This window comes from Leptonychotes weddellii, chromosome 14 (genome assembly GCF_054177405.1).
Source record: "Leptonychotes weddellii isolate Sample4059 chromosome 14, ASM5417740v2, whole genome shotgun sequence".
Lineage (NCBI taxonomy): Eukaryota > Metazoa > Chordata > Mammalia > Carnivora > Phocidae > Leptonychotes > Leptonychotes weddellii.
This window is the reverse complement of record NC_138382.1, coordinates 33,317,961-33,332,378: the sequence shown is the minus strand read 5'-3', so window position 1 is coordinate 33,332,378 and position 14,418 is coordinate 33,317,961. Positions and strand designations below refer to the sequence as shown.

The window sequence follows — 14,418 nt, the reverse complement described above, 5'->3', positions numbered from 1 at the left end:
TTTTTTTAAAGATTTTATTTATTTATTTGAGACAGAGAGAATGAGAGAGAGAGAGAGAACACATGAGGGGGGGAGGGTCAGAGGGAGAAGCAGGCTCCCTGCCGAGCAGAGAGCCCGATGCGGGACTCGATCCAGGGACTCCAGGATCATGACCTGAGCCGAAGGCAGTCGCTTAACCAACTGAGCCACCCAGGCGCCCGGCAAACTTTTTCTTAAAGGGCTAGATGGTAAATATGTTTGGCCTGTGGGTCATAAGATCTCTGTTGCAACTACTCAACTCTATGTGGAGTATAAATAGCCATAGACAATAAATGAATGAATGAACATGCTTATGTCCCCATAGTTTGCCAATCTCCATACTATAACTACCTTTTACCAAAGTAGATGAATATGTCTATTTGTTCTTTCCTTTGCCAGCACTGGTTTTCCATTAAAAAAATTAAAATAATGCTTTATTGGGACACCTGAGTGGCTCAGTCGGTTAAGCGTCTGCCTTCGGCTCAGGTCATGATCCCAGGATCCTGGGATCGAGTCCCACATCGGGCTCCTTGCTCAGCAAGGAGCCTGCTTCTCCCTCTGCCTGCCTCTGTCTCTCTCTCTCTGATAAATAAATAAAATCTTAAAAAATATATATATATTTTAAAATAATGCTTTATTATCACAAAAGTGGCATATATATTTAGGAATGTAGGTGAGCAGCTATTAACATACACACCCCATATTCTTTTCACACAGTGATAATGGCTGCTAAACCTTAGTATATATTATTTCAGAATATTTTCTATCCAAATCTAAAGATATATGTACTTTTTAATGTGCATTCTCTTTTGTAACCTGCTTTTTTCAGTTAATGTTCTTTACTTTTCCATGTCAATAAATCTTCATTTCATGTAATACTCAGTCTATCTTCACGTTCTCCTGGTTGGCCCCAAATTTCTCTTACTGCTGGTATGTCTGTCTATACCAGGATGCAACACAAGACTGTCTCCTGCATCCCCTGTTTATGTCCATTTCATATCTTTTATTCTAGAACAGTCTCTATATTCATGATGGTTGTTGAAAAGCCTAAGCCAGTTGTCCTGCAGAATATCCCATGGATTTGTTTGATGGCTTTCTTGAGTTTTCATTTAGCTTGTTCTTTGTCTTAGTTAGTTCAAGCTGCCGTAACAGAATACTACAGACAGGGTGGCTTAAAGAACAGAATTTTATTTTCTCACCGTTCCTGAGGTTGGAAGTCTAAGATCAGGGTATCAGCATGATCAGCTTCTGGAGAGAGCTCTCTTTCAGGCTTGCAGACAGGTAACTACCTTCTCACTCAGCCCTTATAGGGCCAAGAGAGAGATATTCTCTCTCTCTTTCTCTTCTGAGGTCACCCGTCTTTTCAGATTAGGACCCTACCCTTAATTACCTCCTAAAAATCCCTATCTTCATATATCTGCACACTGGGGCTTACAGCTTCATCATATGGATTTGGAGGGGGGCATAATTAATTCAGTCCATACCATTCTTCTAGCCCCTAATATTTCCTATAAGCTGGCAATTAGATCTGTAGGCTTACTGGATTCAGGTTAAATAAATTTGGCTAGAATACATCATAAATGAAGTTGTATGCTTTATAATTATATTACAAAAGGTGGTACATAATATCTGGTTATTTCTTACTGCCTTTAAAATATATATTTGTCAATTTGGTAAGCAATTCCTGTTCGTTACCAAGTTTTACATCTTTGTCGTTGTTTTAATTTGCATTTCTCTGATTAAGTATTTGCCTTTTGAAGACATGAAGGGAAGGGGGGAAATGCACAGAAAAGAAATTAAAATGAGAAATCGGAAAGATTTGCTTGGATGGAATAGGAAAAAGAAAGACAAATGGTGTAGTTTGATGGAATTTGCTGTCCTCTTTCAGTCTTTCCTACTTGCAAGCTCTAATTTATTTGGTCTATTTGAGATCATGGCCATCCCACTGAAATTCACATCTTTTTGGCAGTAGCTCCTCAGATACTTGGTGGAAGGTAGGGTTGCTCAAGCGTGCACAGCAACCAAGAGACGGAGCACTCCTGGGAAGTCTTCTATGTGACTTTGCTGGAAAGCTGTGAGGTCACAGTCCTGTGGTCCTGGGGCTCTGGAGTCCTGCATGCTGATGTTCGAACCCTGTCTCGTTTCAGCCCAGAAAGACTGGTCCTGATAAACCGGGCAGAAATGGGTGTGTCAGTTTTTCCTTAATGACTATTACCCGAGTCGCCTTTAAGGTTAAACTCAGCACAGCTGCCTCCACTGAAAAATCCTCTAGCATTTCCTACAGCGTGTCAGTGTGAAATTTGACTTCACATTAATTTTCAGAGCCATAGTAAAACTTATGCAATAACTTTTTTCTTCAATCCAGAGAATGTCTTTCTATCCTGCATGTAATTCAGAAGAACAAAGTTGAACAGCAGTTCTTCTATGAGTTTGAAGGGGGTGTCAAGCTTGGAATAGGTGCCTTTAACTTGGTAAGTAAATAATTGTAAAGCTGCCAGAAGCTTTTTTAAAAGAACCTAAGGTTTCCAGTGCCTTCTCTACTGTGCGTGAACCTCTACCTGGGTTTGGTTGACAAGTCGCTAGAGAGGGATCGGTTTTTTTTGTGTTGTGACCCAGTGGTGACTTTGGCCAGTGTGCGTTGTAAAGTTCTGCACATGCTCAGAGTAGGTTTGGATTGTACAAGAGGGGAAGCATGCAGCACTCTGAATGGACTAGCAACATATTTGGTAATAAGGAGCTCGGAATCCAGTTCCATTTCCACATCAGAAATATTGTTGCTTTAGCAATGGAGGCTCTGGAATTGAAAATGGGTGAGGCAGTAGCCATATGGCTTGAGGCATGGTTTTGATGCTGTGAGGGAGACGAAGAGTTTGAGTAGATATTTGTCAAATGTAATATGTTATTTAAAGATTTTGAAATTTATTAAAGTTTGACTGGAATTAATGAGAAAATGCAGTGGTCAAGGGAATAATATACATGAGTGTGTCCATCACCGTGGCCACTTAGTTCACGAGCCCAGTTGGTCAATGATAGGGGTGGCTGGGGAAAGAGGCCGGCTGGCTGTTAGAACAGGTCATCGTATTCACTTGATTATTCAAATCCTCCTCTCCTGAGGTCAGGCTTTGGTGAACATTCATATTGGACACACAAATATCTTCATGTTTTTTGCTCATTCAGAGAGGTCTGTGCTCTTCCCTAGACTTCCTTGTCATTAATATTCCAATGATATTCCTTCCAAATCCCTGACCATCCAGCCAAACCATTGGCTCCAGCCGATGAATCCGTATAGAATCACACACGTGGCCATTTCTCCTTCCAAGCAAAGTGAACAAGCAGGTGACTGTTCTTGCGCTGGCTGGATTTCCCCTCCCTGCTGCTCCCCAGGGATGTTCTAGAAAGCAACTGTAGTGCCATGCTGTTCACTTTTGGGTGATGCCTGCATATTATGCAGAATTCAACAGATTTGCTTTCTGGAAAAGGATGTTAAAAGAGATCTTGTTTGGAAGTGGGCATGGAGGGATTGCCTTCTCAGCACTTAATAACTGCACATAGGAGGACCAAGTATTCTCTAGAGTGTCCTGGAAAGGCTATGGTTTTTGTTGTTGTTGTTGTGTGTTTTGTTTTTTAATTTTTTAGGTTCATTGTCTTAGCTAAATGAAATTAAGTCACAAGTAATGATTACCGTATGTGCAATATGTGATGATTGAGATAGGTATAGTGGTTCAAACTTGGTTCTAATATTTTATATTACCGAATTATTAAAACTTTAAGTTGTTTGAGGTTAATATTTATCTGTAGATAGATACACTAACAAATATACTTTTTTTTTCTTCTTGCAGATGCTCTCCCTTTTACCAGCACGGATTATCAGACTACTAGAATTTATAGGATTTTCAGGAAACAGGGTACACATTTAATTTTATCTTGATTTTGACAGGAAAGATAAAATATTATTTACTGAATAAAGGGCAGTGCAGCACATCCTCATAACCAGCATGACAATTATTGACAATTTGTTTGCAGGACAGTAAAAAGTCATTGGGGTCTTGATAGTACTTTTCAGGAGCTGAGATGGTTTTGCTCTTGAAAGTAAACATTTTTATATTTGTTACCTAAGTTCTGGGATTAAAAATTATGTTTTACTAACATTGCTACTTGCTGGACTTTAGTACTCTTGTGTGGTTAAAATATGCTTCCTAAACCTTTTAGCAACCCCAGAGTGTTCTGTAAAACCAGCAAATTAAGCTAGATTTCCATGTCTCACGTTTTTTGTTTCCCCTGGATCAAGTATAGTTATAGTATTTTGGATTTCCTTGCACTTTTATAAGTTTCATGATAAAACTAAGCAAGGAAATTTTGTTTTTCATGAGTCTCATTCATTATATTTCTGTGTGGTTGTTTTTGTAATGTATAACATTAATTAAACCTAACACTCAATATGCTCTTACCAGGGTTGCCTTATTGCAAAAGCTGTCCCTGTTAGTGAAGAGGGCAGGTTTTGAGAACTATATGAGGACAAGTATAAGAAGCTGTTATTTTTTCCCCCAGACAGGTCCTGTGCTTTTCTGTTTTCTATGCTTCTGCTATTCTCTATTTTGGATGTCCTCCCTAGCCAGCAGCCTCCCAAATAAGTTCTCTTGAGAGCCTCTCCAACCATTAGGTTTGAGATAAATGTCAGCTATTCCTCAAACTCTCCCTTATTCTCTCCCAGTGAGGCTCAAGTATTCCTGACTCAGAATCATTTATCTTTCCTACAGCACTCACCATATTCTAATACAACCGTGTGTTCATGTAGTGTCTTACCTATTTGATGGAAAGATCTTTGAAGACAAAACTGTATTTGTTCATGACTAATAGGAGGGCATGCGATGTAATGAGCACTGGGTATTATATAAGACTGATGAATCACAGGCCTGTACCTCTGAAACCAATAAAACATTATATGTTAATTAATTGAATTTAGATAAAAAAATGTTTAAAAAAGACCCTGTATTTGTTCATACCCACCATAATGCCTTGCACTTAGATCCTCAACATGTTTTAATAAATTAATATTTTTATCAGAGAAATACAACATTTCTATGAAATGAGCACTGCCTTTGTCCTCTCCGTAGAATCACACAATATGAAAGAATTTGTGAGATTATCTTACGCCAGTTTAAAATGTAAACTTTGTGGGGGTGCCTGGTGGCTCAGTGGTTGGGCTTCTGCCTTCGGCTCGGGTCATGATCCCAGGGTCCTGCGATCGAGCCCCGCATCGGGCTCCCTGCTCAGTGGGAAGCCTGCTTCTCCCTCTCCCACTCCCCCTGCTTGTGTCCCCTCTCTGGCTGTGTCTCTCTCTGTCAAATAAATAAATAAAATCTTTAAAAAAATAAATAAATAAAATGTAAACTTTGTTTCTGGTCAGGCATTGCCCCTATTCTAAGCTCTTGAAAAATAAACCCCACCTTCTTGGAGGGTGGAGACACAGGAACTCGGCCTCTGTAGTGTCTGAATGTGATTTTTCAATCATGTTTTCTCCTTCTGAAATGCATTTGCTTCCCACAGGAGTTGGGCCTCCTGCAGTTACAGGAAGGTGCATCCGGAAGAAGCCTGAGGTCTCCACTATGCTGCTTAACTATACTAGCTTTTCATACTTACATCTCCCTCATCCTTGGTAAGGACTGGATTACGTTTTATGTCGTTGAAAATAGATTACCTTTCATCTGAGTAAGTAAAAAATTTAGATTGTACCCTCGAAACCAACATAACATTGTTTGTTATATTTCAATTAAAACAATTAGAAAAAAATCACTAAGAGCTAGTAGTCTGTATCTGTTTACTTTTTTTTTCTTTTTTGAGTAAAGATGAAAAATAGTGACATTTGTCATAGTAACATTTGGCAGAGGGGGTGGAGGGTTTCTTTCCCTGAATATTTTGTATCTGTTCTCCGCTAAAAACATTCTGTAAAATTTGTTTAAGTTGATCTGTTTTAGCATGTTCATATTAGATTTCTTTTTGAGAAGAAAATTAAATTTTTGGCTAAGTTAAGTTAATATTGCTTTTAAAACCAGAAAGCCCAATTAGGACTCAACGATAACTCCTTCCATTCTTAAGAATTAGTTGGTCCTAGAGCTTTCTTAAACTAAAGTCATGGGTGGGACTTGTCTTGCCAAATTAACAGTTCTTATCTTTTCCATAAATAGGTGTTTGCTATATTTTACTGAAATGTGGAGAAATACTGTGTATTTGTATAAGACGGATTCTGATTATCAGGATTTCTGGGTCAGAGATGTTTGCATTTTGATAAATTTAGCCAAATTGACCTTCTAACTAAGGTTATTCCATTTAAACTCCTATAAAGATATGAGAATACTTGTTTCCAATGCACTTTGGCAACTCTGCACATTATCTGTTGTATTTTTGCCCATGTCATAGCCAAAATATGATAATCTAATCTAAGTATCTACCCTGTTGTGAAGACTGAGGCTTTTCCTGTTAAATTTCTAGGTACAGGAGAAGTGAATGTTGTGGAAGCAGAGAGTCTCCTTGCACCCTTCCTCCAGCAGTTTCCAAACGTATGCTTAGAATTTCAAGTACATGTTTCAGCCATAACCAATCAGGCGGGGCTGACCACTGATCAGTCTCTCTGCTTCCTTTCTCCCCAGGGCTCCCTCATGTTGTTTTATCATGCCCGGATAGAGCTGCTGAAAGGGAATGTGGAAGAGGTAATTTATCTTGGGGGGAGTGATTTGGAGAGTTGTCTGTAAGGTGGAGTTGTGTCACACTCATTCAACATAAGTAAATTCAGCTGTATGCACTAGACAGAAGTAAAGACAACATACGTTATTAAAACGCCCCAGTTAATTTTGTGTATGCATTTCTATATGTAGATTACTGAATACAGCCTATACTTACACATTAAGTATGTGAGGCAGCTCGGAGTAGAATATACAAAATACAGGTGGGCACCTTTAAGGGAATACAGGTTCTGTATTGCATATTGATTTTGAAATCTAGCCCCTGAATGAGATACAGCCACACTGTGCTGCACATACTCCTCAGCAAAGGAAATCCTTCACTAATTCTCTTGAAGAAGACGACTGTGGAGCTTTTCCTATAAGTATACTCACAAATAGTTGTCTTCTACACAAATGAGGTCAAACATATGTATTTTTCTTTGATTTGTTTGTTTGGTTTTTTTTTCCTACTTACAATACATCTTGGATTTCTTTCCAGGTCAGTATATCTAAATCTCCTTCATTCTTTTTGATGGCTGGATTTCATTCCATGAGATGGGTATATGATACTTAGTAAAGCAGCCCACTATTGATAGACATTTGGCTACTATAAATAGTGTTGTTGTAAACATCATCATGTATATATTTCTGTGCACAGGTGTATTTGTATAAGACGGATTCTGATTATCAGGATTTCTGGGGCAAAGATGTTTGCATTTTGATAAATTTAGCCAAATTGACCTTCTAACTAAGGTTATTCCATTTAAACTCCTATAAAGATATGAGAATACTTGTTTCCAAAGCACTTTGGCAACTCTGCACATTATCTGTTGTATTTTTGCCCATGTCATAGCCAAAATATGATAATCTAATTTTTAAAAAGATTTTATTTATTTATTTTAGGGAGAGAGAGAGAGAGCATGTACATACTCGCTCAAGAGCGGGGCGGGGAGGCAGAGTGGGAGGGAGAGGGACAAGCAGACTCTGTGCTGTGCTTGGAGCCCGACGTGGGGCTTGATCTCAGGATACTGAGATCATGACCTGAGCCGAAACCAAAAGTCAGATGTTCGACCGACTGAGCCAGGTGCCCCAAAAATCTAATTTTTAAGTTTATATTTTTCAGTTTACAAATTTCTTCATGTGTATGTTTGTCACTTGTATATCTTTTTCTCTGATTACCTAGTCATATCTTTGACAATTTCCCCATTGAGTTGCTTTTTTTAAAGGATTTTATTAAATTGTTGTATGATAAGGGTTAATTTTGGCCAGTTGTGGATGTAGTGATATCTTCTCCCAGTCTGCCTTTAACTTTGTTTAAGGTGTATTTTAACTTCTGGGAGTTCTGACTTTTATTTTCAGTCCTTTGGTAAAGGACTTCTGCATTTTATATCTTCCTTGGGAAGGAACTTCACTACTCCCACATATAAAGTCTCACAGCCCCCTCACGAAGCTAAATCAAGAGGCAGAACTTAATTGTATAATTGCATGTAGGGAAAGGAACATACATCATCACACTGAGTGGTTTAATGAGCGATGCTTTTGTTCTTTTTGTACAAAGTGATTTATGTATTTTTCCATTAGGTTATTATCTCCTTGTGTAATATCTGGATGATCAGCTTTATGCAATTGACTTATAGGCACAAGAGATATTTCGAAAATGCATTTCAGTTCAAGAAGAATGGAAACAGTTTCACCATCTCTGTTACTGGGAGCTGATGTGGATTTATGTATTCCAACAAAACTGGATGGAGGCATATTATTATTCCGACCTGCTTTGCAAAGAAAGTAAATGGTCCAAGGTAAAGTGCTATGCTTTCGTTACTGTTATCTATTTGCTAGTAGGTGTCCAGGGTGATTTTTCTTTAAGACTGTTCAGAAGTATGACATCTATACTACCTTCTCCACTTAGGGATTCATCAAAGGAGGAAATAGGCATTAAATACCTACTGCTTATAAGCACTGTCCTTAGCACTACATGCTTTAAAAGCCATCCAGACGGTCCTTTTTAACAAAGAGGTTTTACCTCTGGGGATGAAATGCACTTACATTTAAAAGTTATTCAGTATCAACAGCCTTGATAATTTTTCTGTAGACTTTATGATGCCCTGATGACAAGGCTTTTCATAATAATTAAAATTAATTCTGATCTATTTGTGAGAAGTTGGGAGAAATGAGATGATTTCTTGTTCATTCTGTGTACTTTCTTGCCCATAAACGCTACGGTTGTATAATAGGAAAACGGTCAAAAGTAACTGAAAAGTGTTATTCTAAATAGGAATAGGCAGTAAAAGACTTCATTTCCTTTTATTTCTTTGGTGCTTTTTAAATGTTACATCTGGACAGTTTGTAGGTCATTCCCGACTTGCAAGATAGAAATGTCATGTACCTAGAGATGCCCTGTAACTAGCTGCTTCTCTCCTTTTCCTCAAGGCAACATATGTGTTCTTGAAAGCTGCAATTTTGAGTATGCTTCCAGAGGAGGATGTAGTAACAACTAAAGAGGATATAGTGACTTTATTCAGGTAAGCAAGGCACTATTGCTCTAACAGAGATCCTGGATACATCTTCCTTTTCTAAGTGTTCTCCCAGACTTTACCTTCATATCTTCTTTAATTTCTATTCATTCGATGCAGGAACTCTTAAAAACCACATTCAGAGAAGGTCTGTCGTGAACGAACCTGTTTAATTTTGTTTAGATCAGTGTCCATCCATCATCTGTAACCTTATTTTTGAACACCTGCTGTGTGAAGGATACCGTGTTAGGTGTTGAATAAACAGGCATGGCTTCTGTCCTTGTGGAGTTTATAATCTTGTAGTGGAACCAGACATCGGTGAAATTATTACACAAATAATTGCAAAATTATAATACATGAGTAATTTTTTTCCTTACTACTTTTCTTGCCATTCCTTCTCAGTATCTTTGTAGGCTCATCCTGTTTTATCCAAGTTTTAAATGTTGATGTCTTAGAGCCTCAACCTTAGGAAATCTCAGCCAGGCGAAGTTTAAGTCCCTTGTTCAGACCTCCTCACTGAGCTCTCGACCCATATAGCCAGCTCCCATTTGTCACCTTTCCTTGGATATGTGAAACCATTTTATTTATTTATTTATTTAATTTATTTTTTTTAAAAGATTTTATTTATTTGACAGAGAGAGACACAGCAAGAGAGGGAACACAAGCAGGGGGAGTGGGAGAGGGAGAAGCAGCCTTCCTACTTAGCAGGGAGCTCGATGCAGGGCTCGATCCCAGGACCCTGAGATCATGACCTGAGCTGAAGGCAGATGCTTAACGACTGAGCCATCCAGGCACCCCTTTTTAATTAATTAATTAATTAATTAATTTTAGAGAGGGCGGGGAGGGGCAGAGGGTGAGGGAGAGAGTCCCAAGCAGATGTGGAGCTTGATCCCAAGACCATGAGATTATGACCTGAGCCAAAACCAAGAGTTGGATGCTTAACCAACTGCGCCACCCAGGCGCCCCAAGAACATTTTAAACTTACCATGTTCAGTCTTCCTGAGCAAACCTGGTGTTCTTTCCTCTTTTGGTGATTGGGACCACAGTTAGCAAGCCAGAAACTGATAATACTCGCATTGCCAACACTACCCACTGTGCCCCCCTGTCCCCAGTGGGAGGAGGGGTATGTATATGCACGTAGAGGCAGTAATGGTTGAGATGGTATCTGAAGGTGGAGTAGGAGGTGCTGAGGCAGCAGGGAGTTGTGGTGGTATAGTTTCAGACCAAGGAACAGCATGTGAGATGAGCCTGTTGCAGGAAGGAGCACTGCACATTAAAGAAGTAAAAGGTGATATTTGATAGGACACCATGCTACATTTAATGTACAGTTGACCCTTGAACAACATGAGTTTGAACTGTGTGGGTCCACTTACACGTGGATTTTCTTGATCAGTACAATACTGAAAATGTATTTTCTCATCCTTATGATTTTCTTAATAGCATTTTCTTTTCTTTAGCCTACTTTATTGTATTGTAAGAGTATGGTATTTAGTACATACAACATACAATATAGTGTTAATCAACTGTTTATGTTATCAGTAAGGCTTCTGGTCAACAGTAGGCTGTTAGCAGTTAAATTTGGGGGGAGTCAAAAGCTATATGTGGATTTTTAATTGTGGGGGGGGGTTGGTGCCTTTAATCCCCATGTTGTTCAAGGGTCAGCTGTTTATAGGTCAAAAGAAAAGAAAGGTCAGGGGTGACTCAAAATATGTCTCAGAGAACACAGTCTTCCATTTATAAATAAGACAGAGTGACAAGGATCATTGGTAACCCTAGCAGGGGCTGATAAGGTCATCGAGTAGAGGTGGGAGTCAGACTGGAGGTGGCTGAAGAAAAGAAATGCAGAGTTGAGCATAAATGCATCCCTGGATAATCCTGACTATGACGGGGAGGGGAGAGAGAGAATGGTAGTTGGAGGGAGATGTCATGTCAGAAAATGTTTTAATGGTAGAGTTGTGAGCATTCTCAAGAACCACCGGGAAGGATCCAGTTGAAGAAAAGTTACACACAGAAGCAAGAAATGGGATAATTGATATTTGTAAGTGTCCAGAAAGGGCAGGAGGAGTTAGAATCCAAAGCACTGATGACACAGTTGGTTTTATCCAGGAGGACGACCAGGTCCTCTGTTGTATCAGAAGGGAAGAAGTCCAGAATAGGGGCAGAGGCAGGCAAGCTTATGAGTTGTAGTATGAGAGGGAGGGCTCTGCATCTCCTAGCTTGTGTTTCTCTTTGCAAAATAGGAGGCAGGGTCCTCTATTGAGAATGAAAGAGAAGGGAGCGGGCTGCAGGTGTGAGGGGGGATGGTGAATGTTTGAAATCATTGTTGCAGAGAGTGGGGTGGTGGAGTTATGAGAGAAACACTGTAGGAGGAATGGCTGGTAGTACAAGGGCCCATTTGAGGTCAATGCTGATTAATTTACATTGATTTTACAGTCTGCTCGCAGTGCAGGGAAAATGAACACGGAGCCTCATCCAGGGTTGGGTTTTTGCCCGATGAGCATAGCAACTAGGCAGTGGACGAGGGAGTTTAGGACTGAGGCTAGAGCGTGTAGCAGTAAAGATCAGGGCCATCTGAGCAGGAATATGGAGGCACAGTGAGAGAGGGAGATTGCGGATAGGGAGAGGGTTGAAGGGCAAGTAGACTGACACAGTCTTACTATAACAGCCAAGTAAGAATGAAGAGAATGGTATTCAGAGTGGTATGCTTGAATTTGTGCTTTGAGGTAGAAAAGTCACAGGTGCCGAAGTGTGGTCTAAGATAGGACTGCAGGGGTGGGAGGCTCTGGTAGAGGGGAGAAGCTGACCACTGAAGATGACCACTCCGTTCAGGAATGGAGAAGCTCTGCTGCATTCTTCAAACATAATTAATGACAAAACCTTTTACATGGAATCCTGCATTCGGTGCCTATGTTATGAGAAATAATATCTTAGCTGGACCCTCAAGACTTGTCAAGGCAAATCTGAAGATACGACCAAGACCACTTTTTCACCTTCTCTTTAAAAGCTCTTTTTGAAAAAAGGACCATGTTACTAACTATAGAATCAACATCAGTGGAAGCCATGGTAGGATTCATGCCACGTCTTACTGGTAAAATGCATGTCATGTTTCACACAAACAACGGATGGAATGGAATGGAATATTAAAATATGTTGAAATCTTTTAAATCTCCCTCTGTTTCTTCCACTTTAGAGTAAGTTTTCTCCATATCCAGACAATTTCTGTGAAACATGTAACCAGTCCTATTTTCAGGAGGAAGCTTGAGGTCTGCTGTATGATAGCATCTAATTTGTTGGGATAATGAGAGGAGAGTCACCCAGTGAATGTTTTTTTCATACTGACTCTGCAGTCTTCAAACCACATGATTTCCTGCCCAAGGCATGTTTTCTCTGATCCTCAACCCCCACTTCACATTTCCACTGCTTCTTCCACTGACGTTACTGAACATCAAATCATGGGCATTCTGCTTTAAAATTCATATCCCCAAATCATGCCCAGAAAGAACCAAACACAACCTTGTCCTCTTATTGGAGTATTTTTTCTCTTGTTTCATCTTACTTTTTCTTTCAGTGATGTAATTGGATCACTGAACTTTGTCTCAGCAACCTCTTTGATGCACTTACAGATCTGTGTGTAAGAAAGTGCTGTGGGAATATAAAGTGTCTCCGTCCTACTCTCATTTTTATGTGCTTGTGAATTTCACAATTGGGATTTCTTAGGCTTTTAAGAGGAAGTTTGTAATCATGGTGCATGTCTTTAGCTGATTATTTTCAGAATAACCTGTGTTTGGGAAACTTCTTATCTAAGTATATATTAATTGATAGCCGTGTTTTAAAGCACATTACTTTATAGATCTGTGTCCTAGGAAAAAGACAGGAATAAGTAGGAATAGATAGGAATACGAAATGTACCATATACCCTTTTCCCTCTCTCTGAGTATCCACGTATAAGTAAATACTTTGGACTCTTTTCCTGCTTACTTATGGAAATTGCCAATTTTTATTTTAATTTTATTTTTTAAAATGTTTTAATTTAAATTCAATTTAATTAACATATACTGTATTATTAGTTTCAGAGGTAGAACCCAGTGCTCATTACTTCAAGGGCCCTCCTTAATGCCCGTCACCCAATTACCCCATCCCCCCACCCACCTCCCCTCCAGTGTTCCTGTTTGTTTCCTATAATTAAGAGTCTCTTATGGTTTACCTCCCTCTCTGTTTTCATCTTATTTTACTTTTCTTTCCCTTCCCCTCTATTCATCTGTTTGTTTCTTAAATTCCACATATGAGTGAAATCATATGGAATTTTCTTTGACTGGCTTATTTTGCTTAGCACAATACCCTCTAGTTCCATCTACATCGTGGCAAATGGCATGATTTCATTCTTTTTGATGGCTGAGTAGTATTCCATTGTATATATATATACCACATCTTCTTTACCCATTCATCTGTCGATGGACATCTGGGCTCTTTCCATATTTGGCTATTGTGGACATTGCTGCTACAAACATTGGGGTGCATTGCCAATTTTATATCTAGATTTCCTTGATTGTGTTTGATAAATTAAGACATTAGCTAAGTTAACTAGAGAGAATTATGTGTCAGTCGGTGGTTCTCACATTTGAGCACACATCTAAATCAGCTGGAGGACTCATAAGAATCCAGATTGCTGGGTCCAGCTCTAGAGTCACTGAAATTAGGTCACTCCACCACTGGGGTGGAGTCTGAAAATTTGCAGTTTTAAAAAAAAATTTTTTAAATATTTTATGTAGGGACGCCTGGGTGGCTCAGTCGGTTAAGCATCTGCCTTCAGCTCAGGTCATGATCCCAGGGTCCTGGGATCGAGTCCCGCGTCAGCGCTTCTTGCTCGGTGGGGAGTCTGCTTCTCCCTCTCCTTCTGCCTGCCGCTCCCCCTGCTTGTGCTTTCTTTCTCTCTGACAAGTAAATAAAATCTTTTTTTTTTAAAAAAGATTTTGTATTTATTTGAGTATTATTTGAGAGAGAGAGAGAGCACACACAAGCCAGGGAAGAGGCAGAGAGAGAGAGGGAGAAGCAGACTCCCCGCTGAGCAGGGAGCCCGATGTGGGGCTTGATCCCAGGACCCTGGGATCATGACCCGAGCTGAAGGCAGATGCTTAACTGACTGAACCACCCAGGCACCCTGAAAATTT

At 39.6% G+C, this 14,418-nt stretch overlaps 1 protein-coding gene across 2 annotated transcripts in view; it reads left to right on the top strand.

Moving 5' to 3' along the window:
- Positions 1-14,418, top strand: part of TTC39B (tetratricopeptide repeat domain 39B) — a 126,808-nt gene that overhangs the window by 87,420 nt on the left and 24,970 nt on the right. For both annotated transcript variants that reach the window (XM_031034045.2, XM_031034046.2), the window contains 7 exons: positions 2,384-2,489; positions 3,858-3,923; positions 5,566-5,674; positions 6,508-6,575; positions 6,666-6,725; positions 8,375-8,536; positions 9,168-9,259. In XM_031034045.2, coding sequence (XP_030889905.1) covers positions 2,384-2,489; positions 3,858-3,923; positions 5,566-5,674; positions 6,508-6,575; positions 6,666-6,725; positions 8,375-8,536; positions 9,168-9,259 — 663 coding nt within the window. The remainder of the gene's footprint in view (positions 1-2,383; positions 2,490-3,857; positions 3,924-5,565; positions 5,675-6,507; positions 6,576-6,665; positions 6,726-8,374; positions 8,537-9,167; positions 9,260-14,418) is intronic.